This window comes from Lactuca saligna, chromosome 1, assembly GCF_052625555.1.
Source record: "Lactuca saligna cultivar CGN05327 chromosome 1, ASM5262555v1, whole genome shotgun sequence".
Classification (NCBI taxonomy): domain Eukaryota; kingdom Viridiplantae; phylum Streptophyta; class Magnoliopsida; order Asterales; family Asteraceae; genus Lactuca; species Lactuca saligna.
In genome coordinates, this window is record NC_136417.1 from 114,577,116 (window position 1) to 114,594,586 (window position 17,471).

At 36.2% G+C, this 17,471-nt stretch overlaps 1 protein-coding gene across 1 annotated transcript; it reads right to left on the bottom strand.

Annotated features, from left to right (window-relative positions):
- Positions 1-12,303: 12,303 nt before the first annotated feature.
- LOC145000639 (akuammiline synthase 1-like) lies at positions 12,304-13,714 on the bottom strand. Its single transcript, XM_078959902.1, has one exon. The coding sequence runs from the start codon at positions 13,704-13,706 to the stop codon at positions 12,351-12,353; it is 1,356 nt and encodes a 451-aa protein (XP_078816028.1). The 5' UTR covers positions 13,707-13,714; the 3' UTR covers positions 12,304-12,350.
- Positions 13,715-17,471: the final 3,757 nt, after the last annotated feature.

The following is a 17,471-nucleotide window of genomic DNA, read 5'->3' on the forward strand; positions in this document are numbered from 1 at the left end:
TTTTAATGGTATTTCGGTTTTCAATTTTTCCATTAACAAATAACATAAGTACAACTTTTACCAGGCATCAACAGATATTCCCCTACATGTTTATGGACTATTCCAAAGACCTTTTAATTTATAATGAAACATCTTTCATATGTTAGAATACGTTATAATGACTCACTAATATGTAACTAGACAACCTTGCAAGTTGTGTACATTTCTTATACTTTCTTTCTTTTTTACTTTACTTATAACCTCAACAAAAAATAGACAATTTTATACAAATATTACACAACATACATCAATTTATATACGTGATATGCGCTTATAAATATTTGATAAAAAAGCATCGTAGTAATTTTTTGAAAAACATCACATTAACATTTTCATGAAAAATATCACAATCAAATCCATCATCGGAGTAAACTAAAACATATATGTTTGGTTGTTCAGTTCGGTTCGGTTTTTTCGGTTTTTATATTTAAAAAAACTAAACTTAACCAAAAAGATCGGTTTTTATAAATAGCAAAAACCAACCCGTTGGTTTTTCAAACGGTTCGGTTTTTCGATTTTGATTATTTTTGGTTTTTTTCGGTTTTTGGTTTGCTTTCGGTTATTTTGCAAATCCCTAGTTTATATGCTTTTAGGAAAGTGAAAACGGTTACAATTTGATTCCAATTTATATATCTCATACCAAACGAGTAGCCCTTTCTATCTCGATATCCTCATACCCTCCACCATCCATAAAATATTGTTTTCCGTTAGATTTGTGGTCTCTAATCTCTATATAACACGTACTTATCAAATATTCAGGCCCGAGAATAACCAAATATTCTTAGATCATCCATAACCTATTGAAGATCGAAATATATCTACAAATAAAAAAGTAGACGAGTAAACACCAAAAAGAGATAAATTGCTCAAAGATGCAAGAACATGGCATTCTACTCCGCATTGGAAACTTTTCTCCATGATTATATATCTAAAGATATGCTTCGCCATATATACCTGCCAATCTTGTGAATGAAAAAAGTCATGTACATCACCAACTATATAGTCAATAAGTAAGATTATAATAAGACTTGGTTAAAATTCACCTCGTGCTGAAAACCACTTCGACCACCTGAAGGTGGTGCATTCTCACGGTCATCGTTGTCATGGCCTCGAGCCACAACAACATATATATGCTACAAAGCAATCTAAATAAATGCCACAAGTTGAAAAGCTAAAAGATGTAGAATAGAGAAAAACAATATGAGAATAGAATGCAAGGATTTGTTAGAATTAAGCTAGATACTTTGTAAATATTAGTTACTTGGTGTGTATGGTAAAAGTCGTTATCAGTTATGTAACCGTCCTAATGAATGGACGTGATGGTTAGGAATGTATAAATATGTAAACTCTGTGAATTAATACAACAGTTAATATTTAACGTATGATAAATCATCTTCTTCTTGTTGTTTATCCCTAATTTCTTCCAACAAACTGGTATCAGAGCCAATCTTCATGGCATCAACTTCTGGGAACGGATTACAGTCTCAACTGCAGTTACCAAAACTAAATGGAAAGAATTACTTTCACTGGAATATCCAAATGAAAGTGTTGTTTGAATCCCAGGATCTTTGGGATGTTGTTGAATACGGAATCGATGAACCCACAGAACCCACCGTATTGACTGCGGTTGAGGCGTTAGAGTTGAAAGATTTGAGTAAGAGAGATAGAAGGGCCTTATTTCTAATATACCAAGCAGTCGATGAAAACATATTTGAAAGAATTTCATCCTCTGACACTTCAAAGGAGGCCTGGGATATTTTACATAAATCATACAGAGGAGAAGAGAAGGTTAAGATTGTTAGATTGCAGACGCTTCGTTGTGAATTCGATGGATTAAGAATGAAAGAAACTGAATCCATAGAAGACTTTTACAATCGGGTAATAATCCTGATAAATCAAATGCGCTTAAATGGAGAAATCCTTGAAGATAGGAGGGTTGTTGAGAAAATCTTGCGAAGCCTCACAAAAAAATTCGAATACGTCGTTGTGGCTATAGAGGAGTCGAAAAACATGGAGGATTTTTCATTAGAAAATCTTTTGGGTACGCTTCAATCCCATGAACTTAGGATGAAGCAGTTTGAACCCCCTATACTGGAACACGCCTTTCAGGCCAAAGATAATCAACCCGAAAACACAAACAAAGGCAAGAATCAAAGAAAAACACAAATACAGTGCCATTATTGCTATAAGTTCGGTCATGTCAAGAAAGCCTGTAGAAAAAGAATTGCAGATGAAGGAGCGGAGTCTAGTTTCATTCACAACGAAGAAAGCAATAATGATGACATGATGTTCATGATGCTTAATGTTCAAGATTCAGTGCAAGATACCTTGTGGTATCTAGATAGTGGTTGTAGTAACCATATGACAGGGAATAAAGACCTGTTTGTTAGTCTAGAAGACTCAAAGAAAAGGGAAGTCCGAACCGGGGATGATAACAAGCTTAGTGTGGCAGGGAATGGAGTGATATCCATTAAGATTAGAGATAATGAAAAGAAGATCTCTAATGTGTTCTACGTACCAGGTTTGAGACATAACTTATTGAGTGTGGGACAACTTATTATGAAAGGGTATGATTTACGATTTAAAAATGGATTATGTGAGATAAAAGATAGGAATAATAATTTGATCGGGAGAGTAGAGATGACTGTGAACAAGATGTTTCCTATCAAGTTTGATGGGGACAATCTTTTCTCTCTCTACACAAACACAAAAGATGTGTCACGTCTGTGGCATCACAGATTTGGCCATGCAAACTTTGGTGCTCTTACTTACATGCATAAACACCAACTGGTACATGGGCTACCCTCTATCATTGTTACAAACGATGTATGTGAAACGTGTGCATTAGGTAAACATTCAAAGAAGTCATTTCCTCAAGACAAGGCATGGAGGGCATCAAAGCCTCTCGAATTGGTCCACTCGGACATTTGGGGTCCTATGAAAACACTGTCAATCGGAGGAAGTAGGTATGTATTAACCTTCATAGATGATTTTAGCAGAAAAATTTGGATTTACTTTCTTAAAGAAAAATCGGAGACCTACAATTACTTTGTGATCTTTAAAGCTTTGGTTGAAAATCAAAGTGAACATAAAATCAAATGTTTAAGGTCTGATCGTGGTGGGGAATACACTGCTCTTTGTCTTCAATCTTTCTTGAAAGAGAATGACATACATCATCAACTAACTGCAAGTTACACACCCCAACAAAACGGGGTTGCTGAAAGAAAAAATAGGACTCTTGGAGAGATGGCAAGGTGCTTGTTACAGGGAAAAAGATTACCAGAGGAATTTTGGGCTGAAGCAATAGCATGTGCAGCATATCTGATCAACAGAACATCAACAAAAAGTGTAAACAACATGACACCACAGGAAGCTTGGAGTGGTCTTAAACCGGGTGTAGGGCATTTAAAGGTTTTTGGGTGCATTGCCTATGCACATGTTCCTGACCACAGAAGGAGAAAACTTGATCAGAAATCCGAAAAAATAGTGTTTGTGGGTTACAGTGAAAACACAAAAGCATACAAGCTCTATAACCCTGTAACAAAAAAGGTGATCATAAGCAAAGATGTTATTTTTGATGAAGCAAAAGCTTTGAATGAACCTTTAAGAAGTGAAGAGAATAGTCCACACATCCCGGTGAGCATTTGTTCAGGAAAAGAAAGCAATGAGGAGGGAAATGAGATGAATACACACACACACCTGTCAATGACAACTCAGAACAATCCATCGATAACTCTTCAAGTTCATCTGAAGAACCACCTCGTGTTAGGATCAAGAAAAAACGAAGCATGGCAGACCTATATGAAAACACTCAAAGATTGCACTTTGAAGACATGGCTGACTATGCTCTTTTTGCTGATGCTGATCCTGTTACTTTTGAAGATGCAATTCAAGATAAGAAATGGAGAGATGCAATGGATGCAGAAATAAGTTCAATTCTGAAGAATGATACATGGGAACTAGTTGATCCACCCAAAGATCATAAATCTATTGGTGTCAAATGGGTATATAAAACTAAACTTAATGAAAGAGGAGAGGTTGACAAATATAAGGCACGTTTAGTCGCCAAGGGATACAAACAAAAGTTGGGAATTGATTACCAAGAGGTATTTGCTCTGGTAATCAGACTAGAAACAATTCGTTTGGTTCTTTCTTTAGCAGCACAAAATGAATGGGATGTGCATCAGATGGATGTGAAATCGGACTTTCTAAATGGCACACTTGAAGAAAACGTGTACATTGATCAACCAACTGGATATGTGAAGAAGGGGGAAGAGTATAAAGTTTGTCACTTGAAAAAGGCCTTGTATGGTTTAAGGCAGGCACCCCGTGCCTGGTACAGTCGAATTGAAAAATACTTCCTTGAAAATGGCTTCAAGAAATGCCCCTTCGAGCATACCCTCTTTGTCAAAGAGGCTAATAAAAAAATCTTAATTATTTGTTTGTATGTTGATGATTTGGTTTTTACAGGAAACTCAGAGCAAATGGTTCATGAATTTAAGGAATCTATGAAAACAGAATTTGAAATGACTGACATGGGACTATTGCATTATTTCTTGGGAATAGAGGTAAAGCAAGAACAAAAAAGGATCTCAATCTCCCAACACAGGTATGCCAAGGAACTTCTTAAACGCTTCAACATGGTGGGTTCTTCACCCGTCTCTACACCAATGGAGTTTGGATCAAAATTCTCAAAAAACACTTCCGAAGATGATGTGAATCCTAGTCTATATAGGAGTATGGTAGGCAACCTTATGTATTTAACTGCAACAAGACCCGACATCATGTTTTTTGTAAGTGTTATTAGTCGCTTCATGGAGAATCCCAAGAAAAGTCATTGGAAAGCTGGTAAGCATATACTGCGTTACATTAATGGTACTCTCAATCACGGGCTTATCTATACTAGAACTGAGGATGCAAGTTTGAGAGGTTTTAGCGACAGTGATTATGGTGGGTGTATAGATGATAGTAAAAGCACTACAGGCTATGTTTTTAACCCTGGCTCTGGAGCCATATCATGGCAAACGAAAAAACAAAATGTAGTCGCCCTATCTTCTGCTGAGGCGGAGTACATTTCACTCTCAATGGCTGGCTGTCAAGCTTTATGGCTTAGATGTATTTTGGTCACACTGGGAAAATACCAAATCAATGCAACAAAGCTTTTCTGTGATAACAAATCTGCCATAGCTCTGTCAAAAAACCCTGTATTCCATGGTAAAAGTAAGCATATTCGAATCAAATATCACTTCATTCGTGAACTTGTTGCAAACAAAGATGTGGAAGTTTGTTTTTGTGGAACAAAGGATCAGTTGGCAGATGTATTTACCAAGGCTTTGCAAGTGGGTAACTTCAATCGTTTGAAGAAGAATCTTGGAGTATCTGAAATCTAGCTTAAGAGGGGAATGTTAGAATTAAGCTAGATACTTTGTAAATATTAGTTACTTGGTGTGTATGGTAAAAGTCGTTATCAGTTATGTAACCGTCCTAATGAATGGACGTGATGGTTAGGAATGTATAAATATGTAAACTCTGTGAATTAATACAACAGTTAATATTTAACGTATGATAAATCATCTTCTTCTTCTTGTTTATCCCTAATTTCTTCCAACAGGATTATCATCTTACATTTATCGTTTTGGCTTTTTTTTTCTTCCTATCAGAGCATTGTACTTAAATTATTATGTTTTTTAGTGAAACCCAAAATTTTGCAGTGGCTTCAAACAATGTGTTGTTAAATTTGTTTTTATTAGCTATTGACACATATATCTTACGCATATAAATTACATAAGTGTTCAAACAATTTTAGCCCAACCGGTGTATTGCCCATGATCTAAATGTCATAGTACAAGCCATTTAAGTTTTATTTATTTATTTTTGGGTACAACATCAAGTTCGAAAACAATATCAACATAGCAACATGAATAGCTTGAAGCAACAATGTCACCAAATTTACTTATGTTTACTGCAATATATAACACAATTCCATATTTAAACTTCCATGTAAAACATAGATATTAAAAAAATAGGGGGAAAGAAACATATTACCTACCACAAAAAAGAGGAGTCCAAAGGAGGAGTCCGACAACAAAAGAGGAGTTTGATGGTATAGTTGTGGTGGATGTCCGAGGACAGAGCTCGGTGGTGGTGGTTTCTGCTGCCAGAGAGAGTGAAAAGTTAATTAGGTTGTTAATGGGACATAGAGAATTATAAGTATGGAGTTTACCGGTGGTGGCGGTGTCCATCCGATAGCGTTGCCACCGGTACCAAAATGGCAGCGACATAAATGATTATCTGTCAACATGCATGATCTGAAGCCCGTAATCACGAAAAGTGAAAGGGAAAAGTGCGATAATTGATTTAGAGGTAAAGGCGGCAAAAATGTATTAGCGGTGACATGGAAAATCTGGAGAGAAAGTCTCGCGGTTTTTTTTTTGAGCATTAGCGGCGAAAATTAGTCGCCACTATCTAATGAAAACTAAGCATCAATGTGGGATTGTATAAACGATCAATTACTGTAGTTTAGATCAGATTTGGAGGAATTATATTCCTAATGTTTTTCATATTGAATATTAACAAGGTTACAAGTATAAATAGGTTACATATACACGATAACTATCCTGATAACTAGGATCTAGATAACTCTAAATACAACAAATGTTCTTAACTTTCAGCTCTCGCCAACACTCCCCCTCAAGGTGAAGAATGGATATCTACCATTCCCAGCTTGTCAAGAGAGCTTCGAAAAACTCTTCCACACACCGCCTTTGTCAACATGTCCGCCAATTGATCTTCAGTTCCGACATGAGGAAGCTCCACTGTCGTGCGTTCTAGATGATCTTTAATAAAGTGCCTATCGATTTCTACATGTTTGGTTCTATCATGTTGTACAGGGTTATTTGCAATCTTTACCGCAGACTCATTATCACAATATAGCTTCATGGGAGACTTCAACGAAATGCCAAGGTCCCTTAGGATTCTCTTGATCCACAACAGTTCACACATACCATGAACCATACCTCTAAACTCTGCTTCCGCGCTCGATCTTGATACGACCTTCTGTTTCTTACTCCTCCAAGTAACTAGATGTCCACCCACAAAAGTAAAATAACCCGAGGTGGATTTTCCATCCATCCTATCTCCAGCCCAGTCTGCATCCGTAAACCCACGTACATGGTGATCTTGGTTCTTTCCAAAGAACAAACCCCTACCAGGAGATGACTTCAAATACCTTAAAATCCGATACACCGCATTCATATGTTTTTCATTAGGTGCGTGCATGAACCTACTAACCACAGATACAACATAGGCTATATCAGGACGAGTGTGAGATAGAGAGATCAATTTACCCACCAATTTTTGATACCTGTCTCTGTTAGCTGGAACCTTATTTGGAAGTATTTCCAGATGATGGTTTACTTCAATAGGAGTGTCAATCGGCTTACAATCTAGCATTCCAGTTTTCGTCAGTAAATCCAACACATACTTCCGTTGGTTCATCATTATCCCATTCTTTGATCTAGCTAGTTCAATCCCTAAGAAGTATTTTAAGCTTCCAAGGTCTTTTAATTCAAATTCGGCTGCTAGAATTACTTGTAATTCTTCCATCTCTTTTTCGTGATTTCCTGTTACTATCATGTCATCGACATATACAATCAAGGCCGTTATCTTTCCACCTACTTTTGACTTTATAAACAAGGTGTGATCAGCATCACTTTGCTTATACCCAACCTTTTTCATAAACACTGAGAATCTGCCAAACCATGCTCTTGTGGCCTGTTTCAAACCATATAACGCCTTTTTTAGCTTACACACCTTACCATGACTTTCGATACCTGGTGGCGGTTCCATGTACACTTCTTCTTCAAGACACCCACTTAGGAACGCATTCTTCACGTCAAATTGTTTCAACGGCCAATTTTCATTTGCTGCAATTGATATTAGGATTCGGATAGTGTTGATTTTTGCCACAGGTGCGAAAGTATCCCCGTAATCTATTCCGTATTTTTGTGTATACCCCTTCGCTACCAATCTCTCTTTAAACTTCACAAAATTTACATTTGAGTCTAGCTTTACACTAAACACCCATCTACACCCAACTGTTTTCGTCCCGCTAGGGAGTGCAACCAAATCCCACGTTAAATTCTTTTGTAATGCGCACATTTCTTCATTTACCTCATTTTTCCATCATTCATCCTTTAGGGCTTCGTGTATGTCTCTAGGGATGGTAATATCTGACGAGCTTTCAACAAATGATGCATGTGCCCCTGTGAGTCGATGTTGTGAAACGTAATTGCTGATCGGATATTTCCCTTTTGCAGTCAAGACAGGTTCATACTGTCGTTTTGGCTTTCCACGTGTACTCCTTGTGGGGTATCTTTGCGCAGATCCTTCATCAAAGACAGAGGACTCCTCGCCACTTCCATTATTTTCCTGCAAAACAAAAGAACTAGGTGAACCCGGTACATTATCATCAGCAGTAGCAATGTCGTCATCAGTGTTATCAGTATTATCCGCTTGGGTTTCAGCAGCGGGATCAGTAGGCGAGAAGTCATTAGGTACTGGTTCATAATCTTCATCGGAGTCATCCAGTCCACTGGTGCTAACTTCAGTCTGAAAAGTGGTCAGGCACCGGTGATGATTCTGTCGGGCTAACTTCACCATTACATTGCTTCTCCCCCTGAAGTGAGCCCTCACGTGAAAAATAGGGTATCGTTTCATGAAAGGAAACATCCCGAGTGATGTACACCTTACCAGTTGTGGGATCGAGACACCGGTAGCCTTTCTTGAAATCAGCATACCCAAGAAAGAAACAACGGATGGCTCGAGGTTCTAGCTTACCAGAATTCTGATATACGTACACGGTACAACCAAAAACCCTAGGTTCAAGGTTCTTGTTAGGCGAGGTTCCAAGTAGGTCATGGAGTTTTTTCATGGGTGTAGTAAATTCAATTACTCGTGAAGGTGTATGATTCATAATGTAGGTTGCCGACTTAACTGCCTCTCCCCAAAATTTACGTGGGACATTCATATCAAAGATAAGAGCTCGAACAATTTCGAGAATGGACCTATTACGGCTTTCGGCAAGCCCATTATGTTGTGGAGTCCGCACACATAAATTCTGATGTCGGATTAGGTTCGTTTTGCAGTAGTTGCCCATCTCAAGACTCACATGCTCACCCCCATTATCCGACTGAAAGGTGTGTATATTTCTATGAAATTCAGTTTTTATAAGTAGGTGTAGTTCTTAAACGCATTAAATACTTCACTTTTGTGTTTGAGCAGAGACACCCACATAATTCTGGTGCATTCATCTATGAATGTAACGAAATACCGAGCACCATTAGGAGTTTCAATTGGAGTCGGGCCCCATACATCGGAATGGATTACCGCAAAAGGAGTAGTAGCTTTACACTCACCAGGAGTATATGAAATAAGTTTATTTTTTTATAATTCACAAATGTCACAACTAAAAACATTGTCTGAAATATTCAAAAACAAGTTTGGTTTCAACTTCCTAAGATACGTAAATGAAAGATGTCCAAGCCGATGGTGCCATAACATCGCTAGGGACTTATTTTCTCTAGCTACTCCTGCATGATTTGCTTGACTTCGATGACCTTCTTCTAAGTAATATAGCCTCCCTCTTCTAGTACCATAACCACGAATCTAGTGAGTCTCCATGTCCTGGAAAACACAATCATTTGGCCAGAAAGTAACGTAACAATTTAATGCCTTGGTTATCTGACTAACTGACAACAAGTTTGTAGATAGAGAAGGGACCACAAGGACAGAATCCAATTCCATAGAACTAGACACTTTTATCATGCCTTCGGCTGTAACTTTTTCAATATCTCCGCTGGCGGTGTAGATATTTAGTTGTTTTGGTTGTTTTGAAGTATACGATGTAGTCAACAAGTTTGGGTTATTGATCATATGATCCGTAGCCCCCGTATCAATAATCCGATCACTATCTTTTTGAGATTTGCTTCTAGACTTACCCTGATTCGTAGAGGTATGACCAGCAACTGGAGACCCTTCCTGCGAAAATGTGGCCACGGTTGCTTGGCTTTGCGGAAGCTTCTTTCTCGGTTTCTTCGAGAAATCCCACCAATCGGGATATCCGATTATTTCATAGCATCTTAATTTTGAATGACCCGATTCTCCACAATGAGTACACACAAAATTATTTCCACCCTTTTCATTAGACCCCTTGGTTTTTGCAGGTTTGTTTCGAGCAGCTATATTAACAACACTGTCGGGTTCAATCGGTATCGGGTCCATAGCTTGTCTCTGATTCAGGTCTTTTCGGATATAGACGTAACACGCCTCAAGGCTTAAAGGTGGGTCTTTTCTAAGGGATTCACTCTTGACCTGGTTAAAGTCTGGGTCCAAACCCGCCAAAATAATGTGAACCCTAAAACGTGACAGTGGCTTGTTTACAGCTACTGTGGCTTCAACATTATTACCATTATCATTCATACGAGTATCCAGTTCTTGGAAGAGACTTACAAGTTCGTTGTAGTAGGTTGGGAGAGGACGTCCGTTTTGACGAGTGATGAATGTTTTCTGATTCAACTCAAACAGTTGAGTCTCATCCAATCCGTCATAGAACGTTTTCGAGACGCCATCCCATATCTCCGCTGCCGTTTTTAGCCGAATGAAACAACGCATCAACGTTGTACTCATTGAGTCAATGAGCCAACTCCTCACTTTGTTGTCATCCGTGATCCAAGCTTCAAGTGCCTTCTCGTTCGTTGTGGTTTTCACAACCTTACCGGTAAGAAAACCCGACTTATTCCGAGCCCCAATGTGCATCTCTATCCATTGAGACCACAGGGGGTAATTGCTTTCGTCAAGAACAACTTCGGTAGGAAACAGAGAGTCTTGAACATTTTGTACGATTACGGGATTCGATCCTCCGAAATTATCTCCTCCGCTCATGTCGACTCAGTGCTTTGCTTCGATATGGTTTAGTGATTTCAGAAAGTTCTCCGCTCTGATACCATGTAGTTTAGATCAGATTTGGAGGAATTATCTTCCTAATGTTTTTCATATTGAATATTAACAAGGTTACAAGTATAAATAGGTTACATATACATGATAACTATCCTGATAACTAGGATCTAGATAACTCTAAATACAACAAATGTTCCTAACTTTCAGCTCTTGCCAACAATTACTTGGATTATATAGAAATAAAGTATACAAATCGGGATAACTATGAGCATTCATAATGCATAGGAGGTTTCCTCCTATGTATTTGTAGCCTCAAGGGACCAATCTTGTGCATTATAAGACCACATCTTACGTGACAGTGGCATATGTGGTATGATCTCTGATTACCTATGTGCTATGACTCGTCTTCGCGATACGATTCTGGGATTTGACTGTAGCGGTTTCACAGTAGGAGGGAAGCACGTAAGTATGGATCTTACTGTGGTCTCTTCTCTCGTCGGCTTAAGGAGCGGGGGTTTCACAGTAGGGCATGCCGCTTTGAAAGCCGTTATATGCAAAGTAGCAAAGCACGAAAATGCATGTATAGAAAATCAACATTTGTTTGTGCTTTTTGCATTTGACACATTTGGTTTTCTCGCACCAGAGACAGTGGAGCTCCTCAACAGAATCCAATGGGTCATGCACTCTAATATCATATCTCATAGATCCATATATATTATTTTCAAAAAGATTAGTTTTGCAATTCAGAAAAGACTAGCAGCGTAGTTTGTAGCCCGTTTATCTTCTATCGATATGTATTGAATTATATTATGCTAATTATATTGCTACTTAACCATAAAAAATGCATAGTTCAATAAAAAAATCAAATGATACTAAAACATATCTAAGTTGCATTCAATGGATTAAACTACTATCCTCACTTACACACAGATTGACTTTAGAACAATAATTTGCCTTGAGAACACCACAAAGAAGCACGTGACTTGAAATCAACATAAGCACGATAACCACGTTGACTTGACAGCACCAATTTTCCAACAAATTTCTTCATCATTTTAAAATATCATAATTTACCTAGTACTAGTTCAAAGAATACTCTTAATTTCAAATCTTAAATGAAGATTTTCAATAGATACTATTTTAATTAAATATATTTTTTCTTGGATCACACCACGAATGCTTCCAATCAGACACCATATTTTTTTATTACTATTTATGAAATTTAAACACAAAAAATATCATTGAATACCCAGTTCTCCAATAAAAAAACTATGCATAACTTCTTTTTTAATGGCTAACACACACCAAATTGCATTAATGATATTTACTCCAGCTTTGCCATTGCGTTGTTTGAATTAGCAAAACGCTAACAGTTCCGGATCGTTTTGAATTATATTCATGTCTTGTCTATCCAAACACACGAGTGCATCGATGCCATCCCCATTCGGAGTATTCATCATTATAATAACATTCTTCACAACCCCACCAACAGTTACTTTTATGGGTTTACCCCACCCAAAATCAATCCCATATGTAGGAAACCTGTTTATAAGAGTATAGATGTAATAGTCATCAACTCTTTTTGACGTCTGAAGCATAGCAGCGTGATCAGAACACACCTCAGCAACGATACCCAATGCAGTTTCCATATTCTTTATACCTCGAAATTCCATCTTTCTTTTCCTTAGTTCACGAATGATATTATGTGGTGTTAGTTCACTTTCATCTCTTGTTGGAAACTCCATCAACAGATAAAGATTCCCTACGCTTGTTTCAGGCAACGACTCTGCTAAATTATTTCTAATGCTCATTATTTGACCCACTCCTGTTGGCTTCAAAATCCCTGAGTTGGTTTTAGAAGCTGCTGCCACTGCGCACTTATGAATTAGCCATGTTAAGGCTTCGGCTCGTGTAGGGTTCAAGATCGGTTCTCCAGATTCCATGCTCATGCTTGTGATCTTCGCTTTGAGGTTGTTTATCTTTGTGTTAGGAAACACAAAACTCCTTGTGACATAGTCACCTTGTGATCTATCAGGCATGTTTTTAGGCAACTTAACGTCTCTAGTCTTGTAGGAAAGAAAATGCGGATTCATGTGCGATAGATCATGATGCTCTGGTGAACGAGATCGTGTCACTGTAGCCCAGTGATTGAGGAAATTAAAAATACTGCTTCCATCTGCAATCCTGTGCGATAGCGATACTGCAACGGCTACTCCTCCGCATGAAAAATGGTTGACTTGAACAGACAAAGGTGAAGTGCTTTCGTTTTCATCGTTATGACCATTGTGGTTTGACTTGTACCATATAAGATCATCTGGAAAGAGTTGATCTAGATCTTCATGGTCTGAATGGTGGAGGAAGTCGGAGAGTTGATTGTCGTTGTTTGCTTCGATGAACTCAACTCCATCGTCATGGCAGTTAACGTATGTTGGGCAAGATTTGGCGAACCTACCAGCAAACGGATAATACTGATTTAAGGTGTGTGACAAGGAGTTCTTCAGCTCAAGGGTTTTATCATGGGAGCTTTGAAAAAGGCTAGAGCTTGGGTAGAATGCTACAACAGGCATGTATGCATTCACAGCAAGTTGATCAAACAAGGAAAGATTATATGTTTTGAGGTGAGAAGGGGTTGGAGAAGAGGGTTTGATGATATCCCTAGAGACAATGGTGTGAAGTTGTCTTCTGGTAAATGTAAAGAGCTTGCTCACCATTATGATCGAGATATGTTTATTAGTTGCGCCTGGCCATTGCTGTGTATTCATTCTTTTATAGGAAAAAAATTGAGAATACAAACGAATATAGAATCATATTCATATATAGAATATATAAAGTTATGCTATTATTAGCAATAATATTTAAAAAAATAAATTATAAAACACGCTTGACCAAATCATATATTATTTAAAGGCCTTCCATGTGAGAGTTACCTTGTTTAGAATCTTCTCCCTTTTTTAAATTTATAAGGAAACCAAAAACATGTGTTTGTCAATATATATATATATATATATATATATATATATATATATATATATATATATATATATATATATATATATATATATATATATGTGATGGCGGGTCAAGTGGCGGGTCGTTACTACAAAAATAATGACCTTTAGTGGGATGAATGTTGCCGCTAAAGGTATTAGTGGCACAAGTCGCGGCTAATAGGGATGGCAAAAAGCTCATACCCAATGGAAAACCCGAAACCCGTACCCTTTTTGATTAAGGAATCCCCAAGTTGATCGGTGATGGGGAATACTCGAATAAAAAAAATAGTGGGGATGGTACCCTTAATCCCCGATCTTAGACCTGCCACAACATATATAAAAACAATACAAAACATATATTTATACTATAGTTTATAATTCATAAAATTTAATCTAAGTAACCTAACTCATTACTAATAATTGGTTGAAATTATACTTTTTGTTTTTCGTTTTATCTAATTTAAACTCGTGTGTATATATATATATATATATATATATATATATATATATATATATATATATATATATATATATATATATATATATATATATATAACTTATACTGGTAAAATTGAAATATAGAGTTTTTTATTACGTAAAAGTTTGCATGTTAAAAGAGAAAAAGAAATCCCCGTTTTCCTGTTTGGGGTGGGGATAGGGGTTTATTTATATTCCCCAACGGGAATGGGGATTGAGATTGGAATGAAGATTCGGGGATGGAGATGGGGATTGGTGTCCCTTGTGTTCCCCGCCCCCCGTTGCCATCTCTAGCAGCTAAAGGATCGCTGTTATTGGCTCGTTGCTAATATTCAAATTGTCGCTCCTAATGCTATATATCGTTGCTAATACTATGTGTATACCATGCGTCGACATTAATGCTATCCGTCGCTAGTATTTGTAGTTTTCACTTTTTTAAGTTTTTATAAAACCATTCATTCCAAATACAAAACAAACGTTATAAAAATATAAATAAAAAAACTGCTAAATAAATAGATCGAAACACTAAAATTTAATAATACGAACATCCATCCTAAAATATTAATAAAACTTTCAAGTGCAAAATATGTTATAATTTTAAAAACTTTAAATAAATCTTAAAAATAGCTATATATCATTATCGCTCCCCTTATTCTCCCCCACGTTCCCTCTAGTATTGTTTCTTCGTGGTGGCAAGGATCGAAATCATTCTTCAAGTGTCACACTGCATGTCAGATATCTCAGCATTGTTTGAAGCATATTCAACTACAAAAAAAATAAATAAATAAAATAAAAAAATATCATACTACAAATTATCAACATATAAACAAACTAACAATTACTAACATATAAACTATTACCAAATTAACAATCACCAACATATCAAACTATTACCAAACTAGCAATTACCAAAACATAAGGAAACTAACAATTACCAAAATATAACCAACTATCAATTACGAAATTACAAATACCAACATATCAAACTATAACCTAAGTATATATAAGAAATTTTAAAATTAAATAGTCTTGTTACCTGTGATTGTGGTTGTGATAGTGGTGGTGGCTATGATGGTTGTTCCCGATCATACATCAACACCACCGTAGAAGGTTTATGTCTGATATGGACGCATCAAGCACCCGAATTTTTTTCAAAACCATTTCTTACTTCTTGTGTTGTTAGACCACTTTCTTCAGTTAAAGCTTGAGTTTGTTGATTTAACTCTTGGACTAAAGCATTTTGTATTTTCGAAAAATAAGTAACATCATAATATAAATAAACATTTATATGAAAATACTATAATTAACCACTTACATATTAATGAGTACCCCTTAGACGATTGGTACGAGTCTTATAAAAGACTTCGAGTCTAATTAAGTCCTATGTAAGATTAAAATTTAGATTAATTACACTTTAAATAAACAATTAAATATATCATAATTAACTTCTTTGAAACAACCACTACTATACGAGTACAACCCCTTTTATGTGTGTATTGTTGTAGTGAAGAAACTGTTATGTTTGCTATCAAACACTTTATAAATTCGGGCGTTTGAGAATGTACAACTACTTTCGCCTAATTTTCACGGGACATGTTGGGGGTGGCTAATGGTCGTGGGATAACTGCAAGCCCTCCGACTCTCTCAAAATGACTACAATCTTTACTTTTCCGATCTATATAACGCTTTTATAGAGATGCGTAAATGCTCCGCAACAACTAAGCACAATGGGGATCCAAGTTAACCTGATCCAAATCAACCTCTCTCTACAAATACAAAAATTTAGTTAAATAGGTAACAATCACAAATAAATTTAAAATATTATCATATAAATAAGTTACTTTTAGATGCACGATTGTGACATTCTTTAAAATGGGGGAAATATTATTCTATCCAGTTACACTATAATGGATGTTCTCCAACACACACCGCCCAATCTCATAGATAAATATATTGTCATGTTTCTCGATAAGAGAAAATATGATATCTCTGTCGAAATCCAAACTCGCAGGCTTCCCCTTATTTTGCTTTAACAACTTTGAGAGTTAGATGTTTTTGGATAATTCTCTTGTTCGATTTGTTGGATAAGCTGAAAAGCATAATTAAAAATATTAGACATGACAGTTTATAATAGATTGTGACAACTGTCATTTTTGGTCAACAAAAGTCATCCAGGTCAACTCGATACTTGTATTAGAATTTTAGGTGAATTGGGATATTCTCTAATGTGTCTGGTGTACGATTGACAAATTATAATACAAAGTACATTTCTTATTGGAAAATATTCAAATATAAACCCTAAATAAGATTAGTATCATAACAATTCGGTAATTCAATTTTATATTATTTTAGTATAAATAATATTCATAATTAAATTCAGTAGAGTTCATAAACCCTATGCTACATGGGAAATTCAAAACAAAGGCAAAAGTGCAAATTTTTGGTGAAGTCGTCACCAAATGCGAGAAATTCTATACCCAACTTAAAACGCCCAACTTTTAATGGAAGGAATTTAGGAATCAACCTAATTTTCGTGTAACGTATTATTATTTTTGATAATAATGATTTTTTTAACAAATTGAATCTTTATAATTCAAATTAAATATTTATACATACCACACTTTTAATAAAAATGTCAAGATTTTTATAAAATAAAATAAGGTTGACTTTAATTTTATAAAACTTCATAATAGACAAAAAATGTCCCTACTTTTCCCCACAAAATCATTTATACAACATACATCTAAGCTAATAACCAACAAATAACCATGTTTTACACAACATACATCCAAGCTAATATCCAACAAATAACCAAGTTTTACACAACATACTGTTGGATTTGGTGTCTAAGCCTATAACTATAATTGGTATGTACTTGACCCGAGAGTAACATGGTCCATTTAGGTCGCATTTCACCAGAACAATCTGATAGGATGGATATTTGAGAAAGAGATTACTTGTGATTTATTAATATATTATAAGTATAATATATTAATTGTGAAATCATAT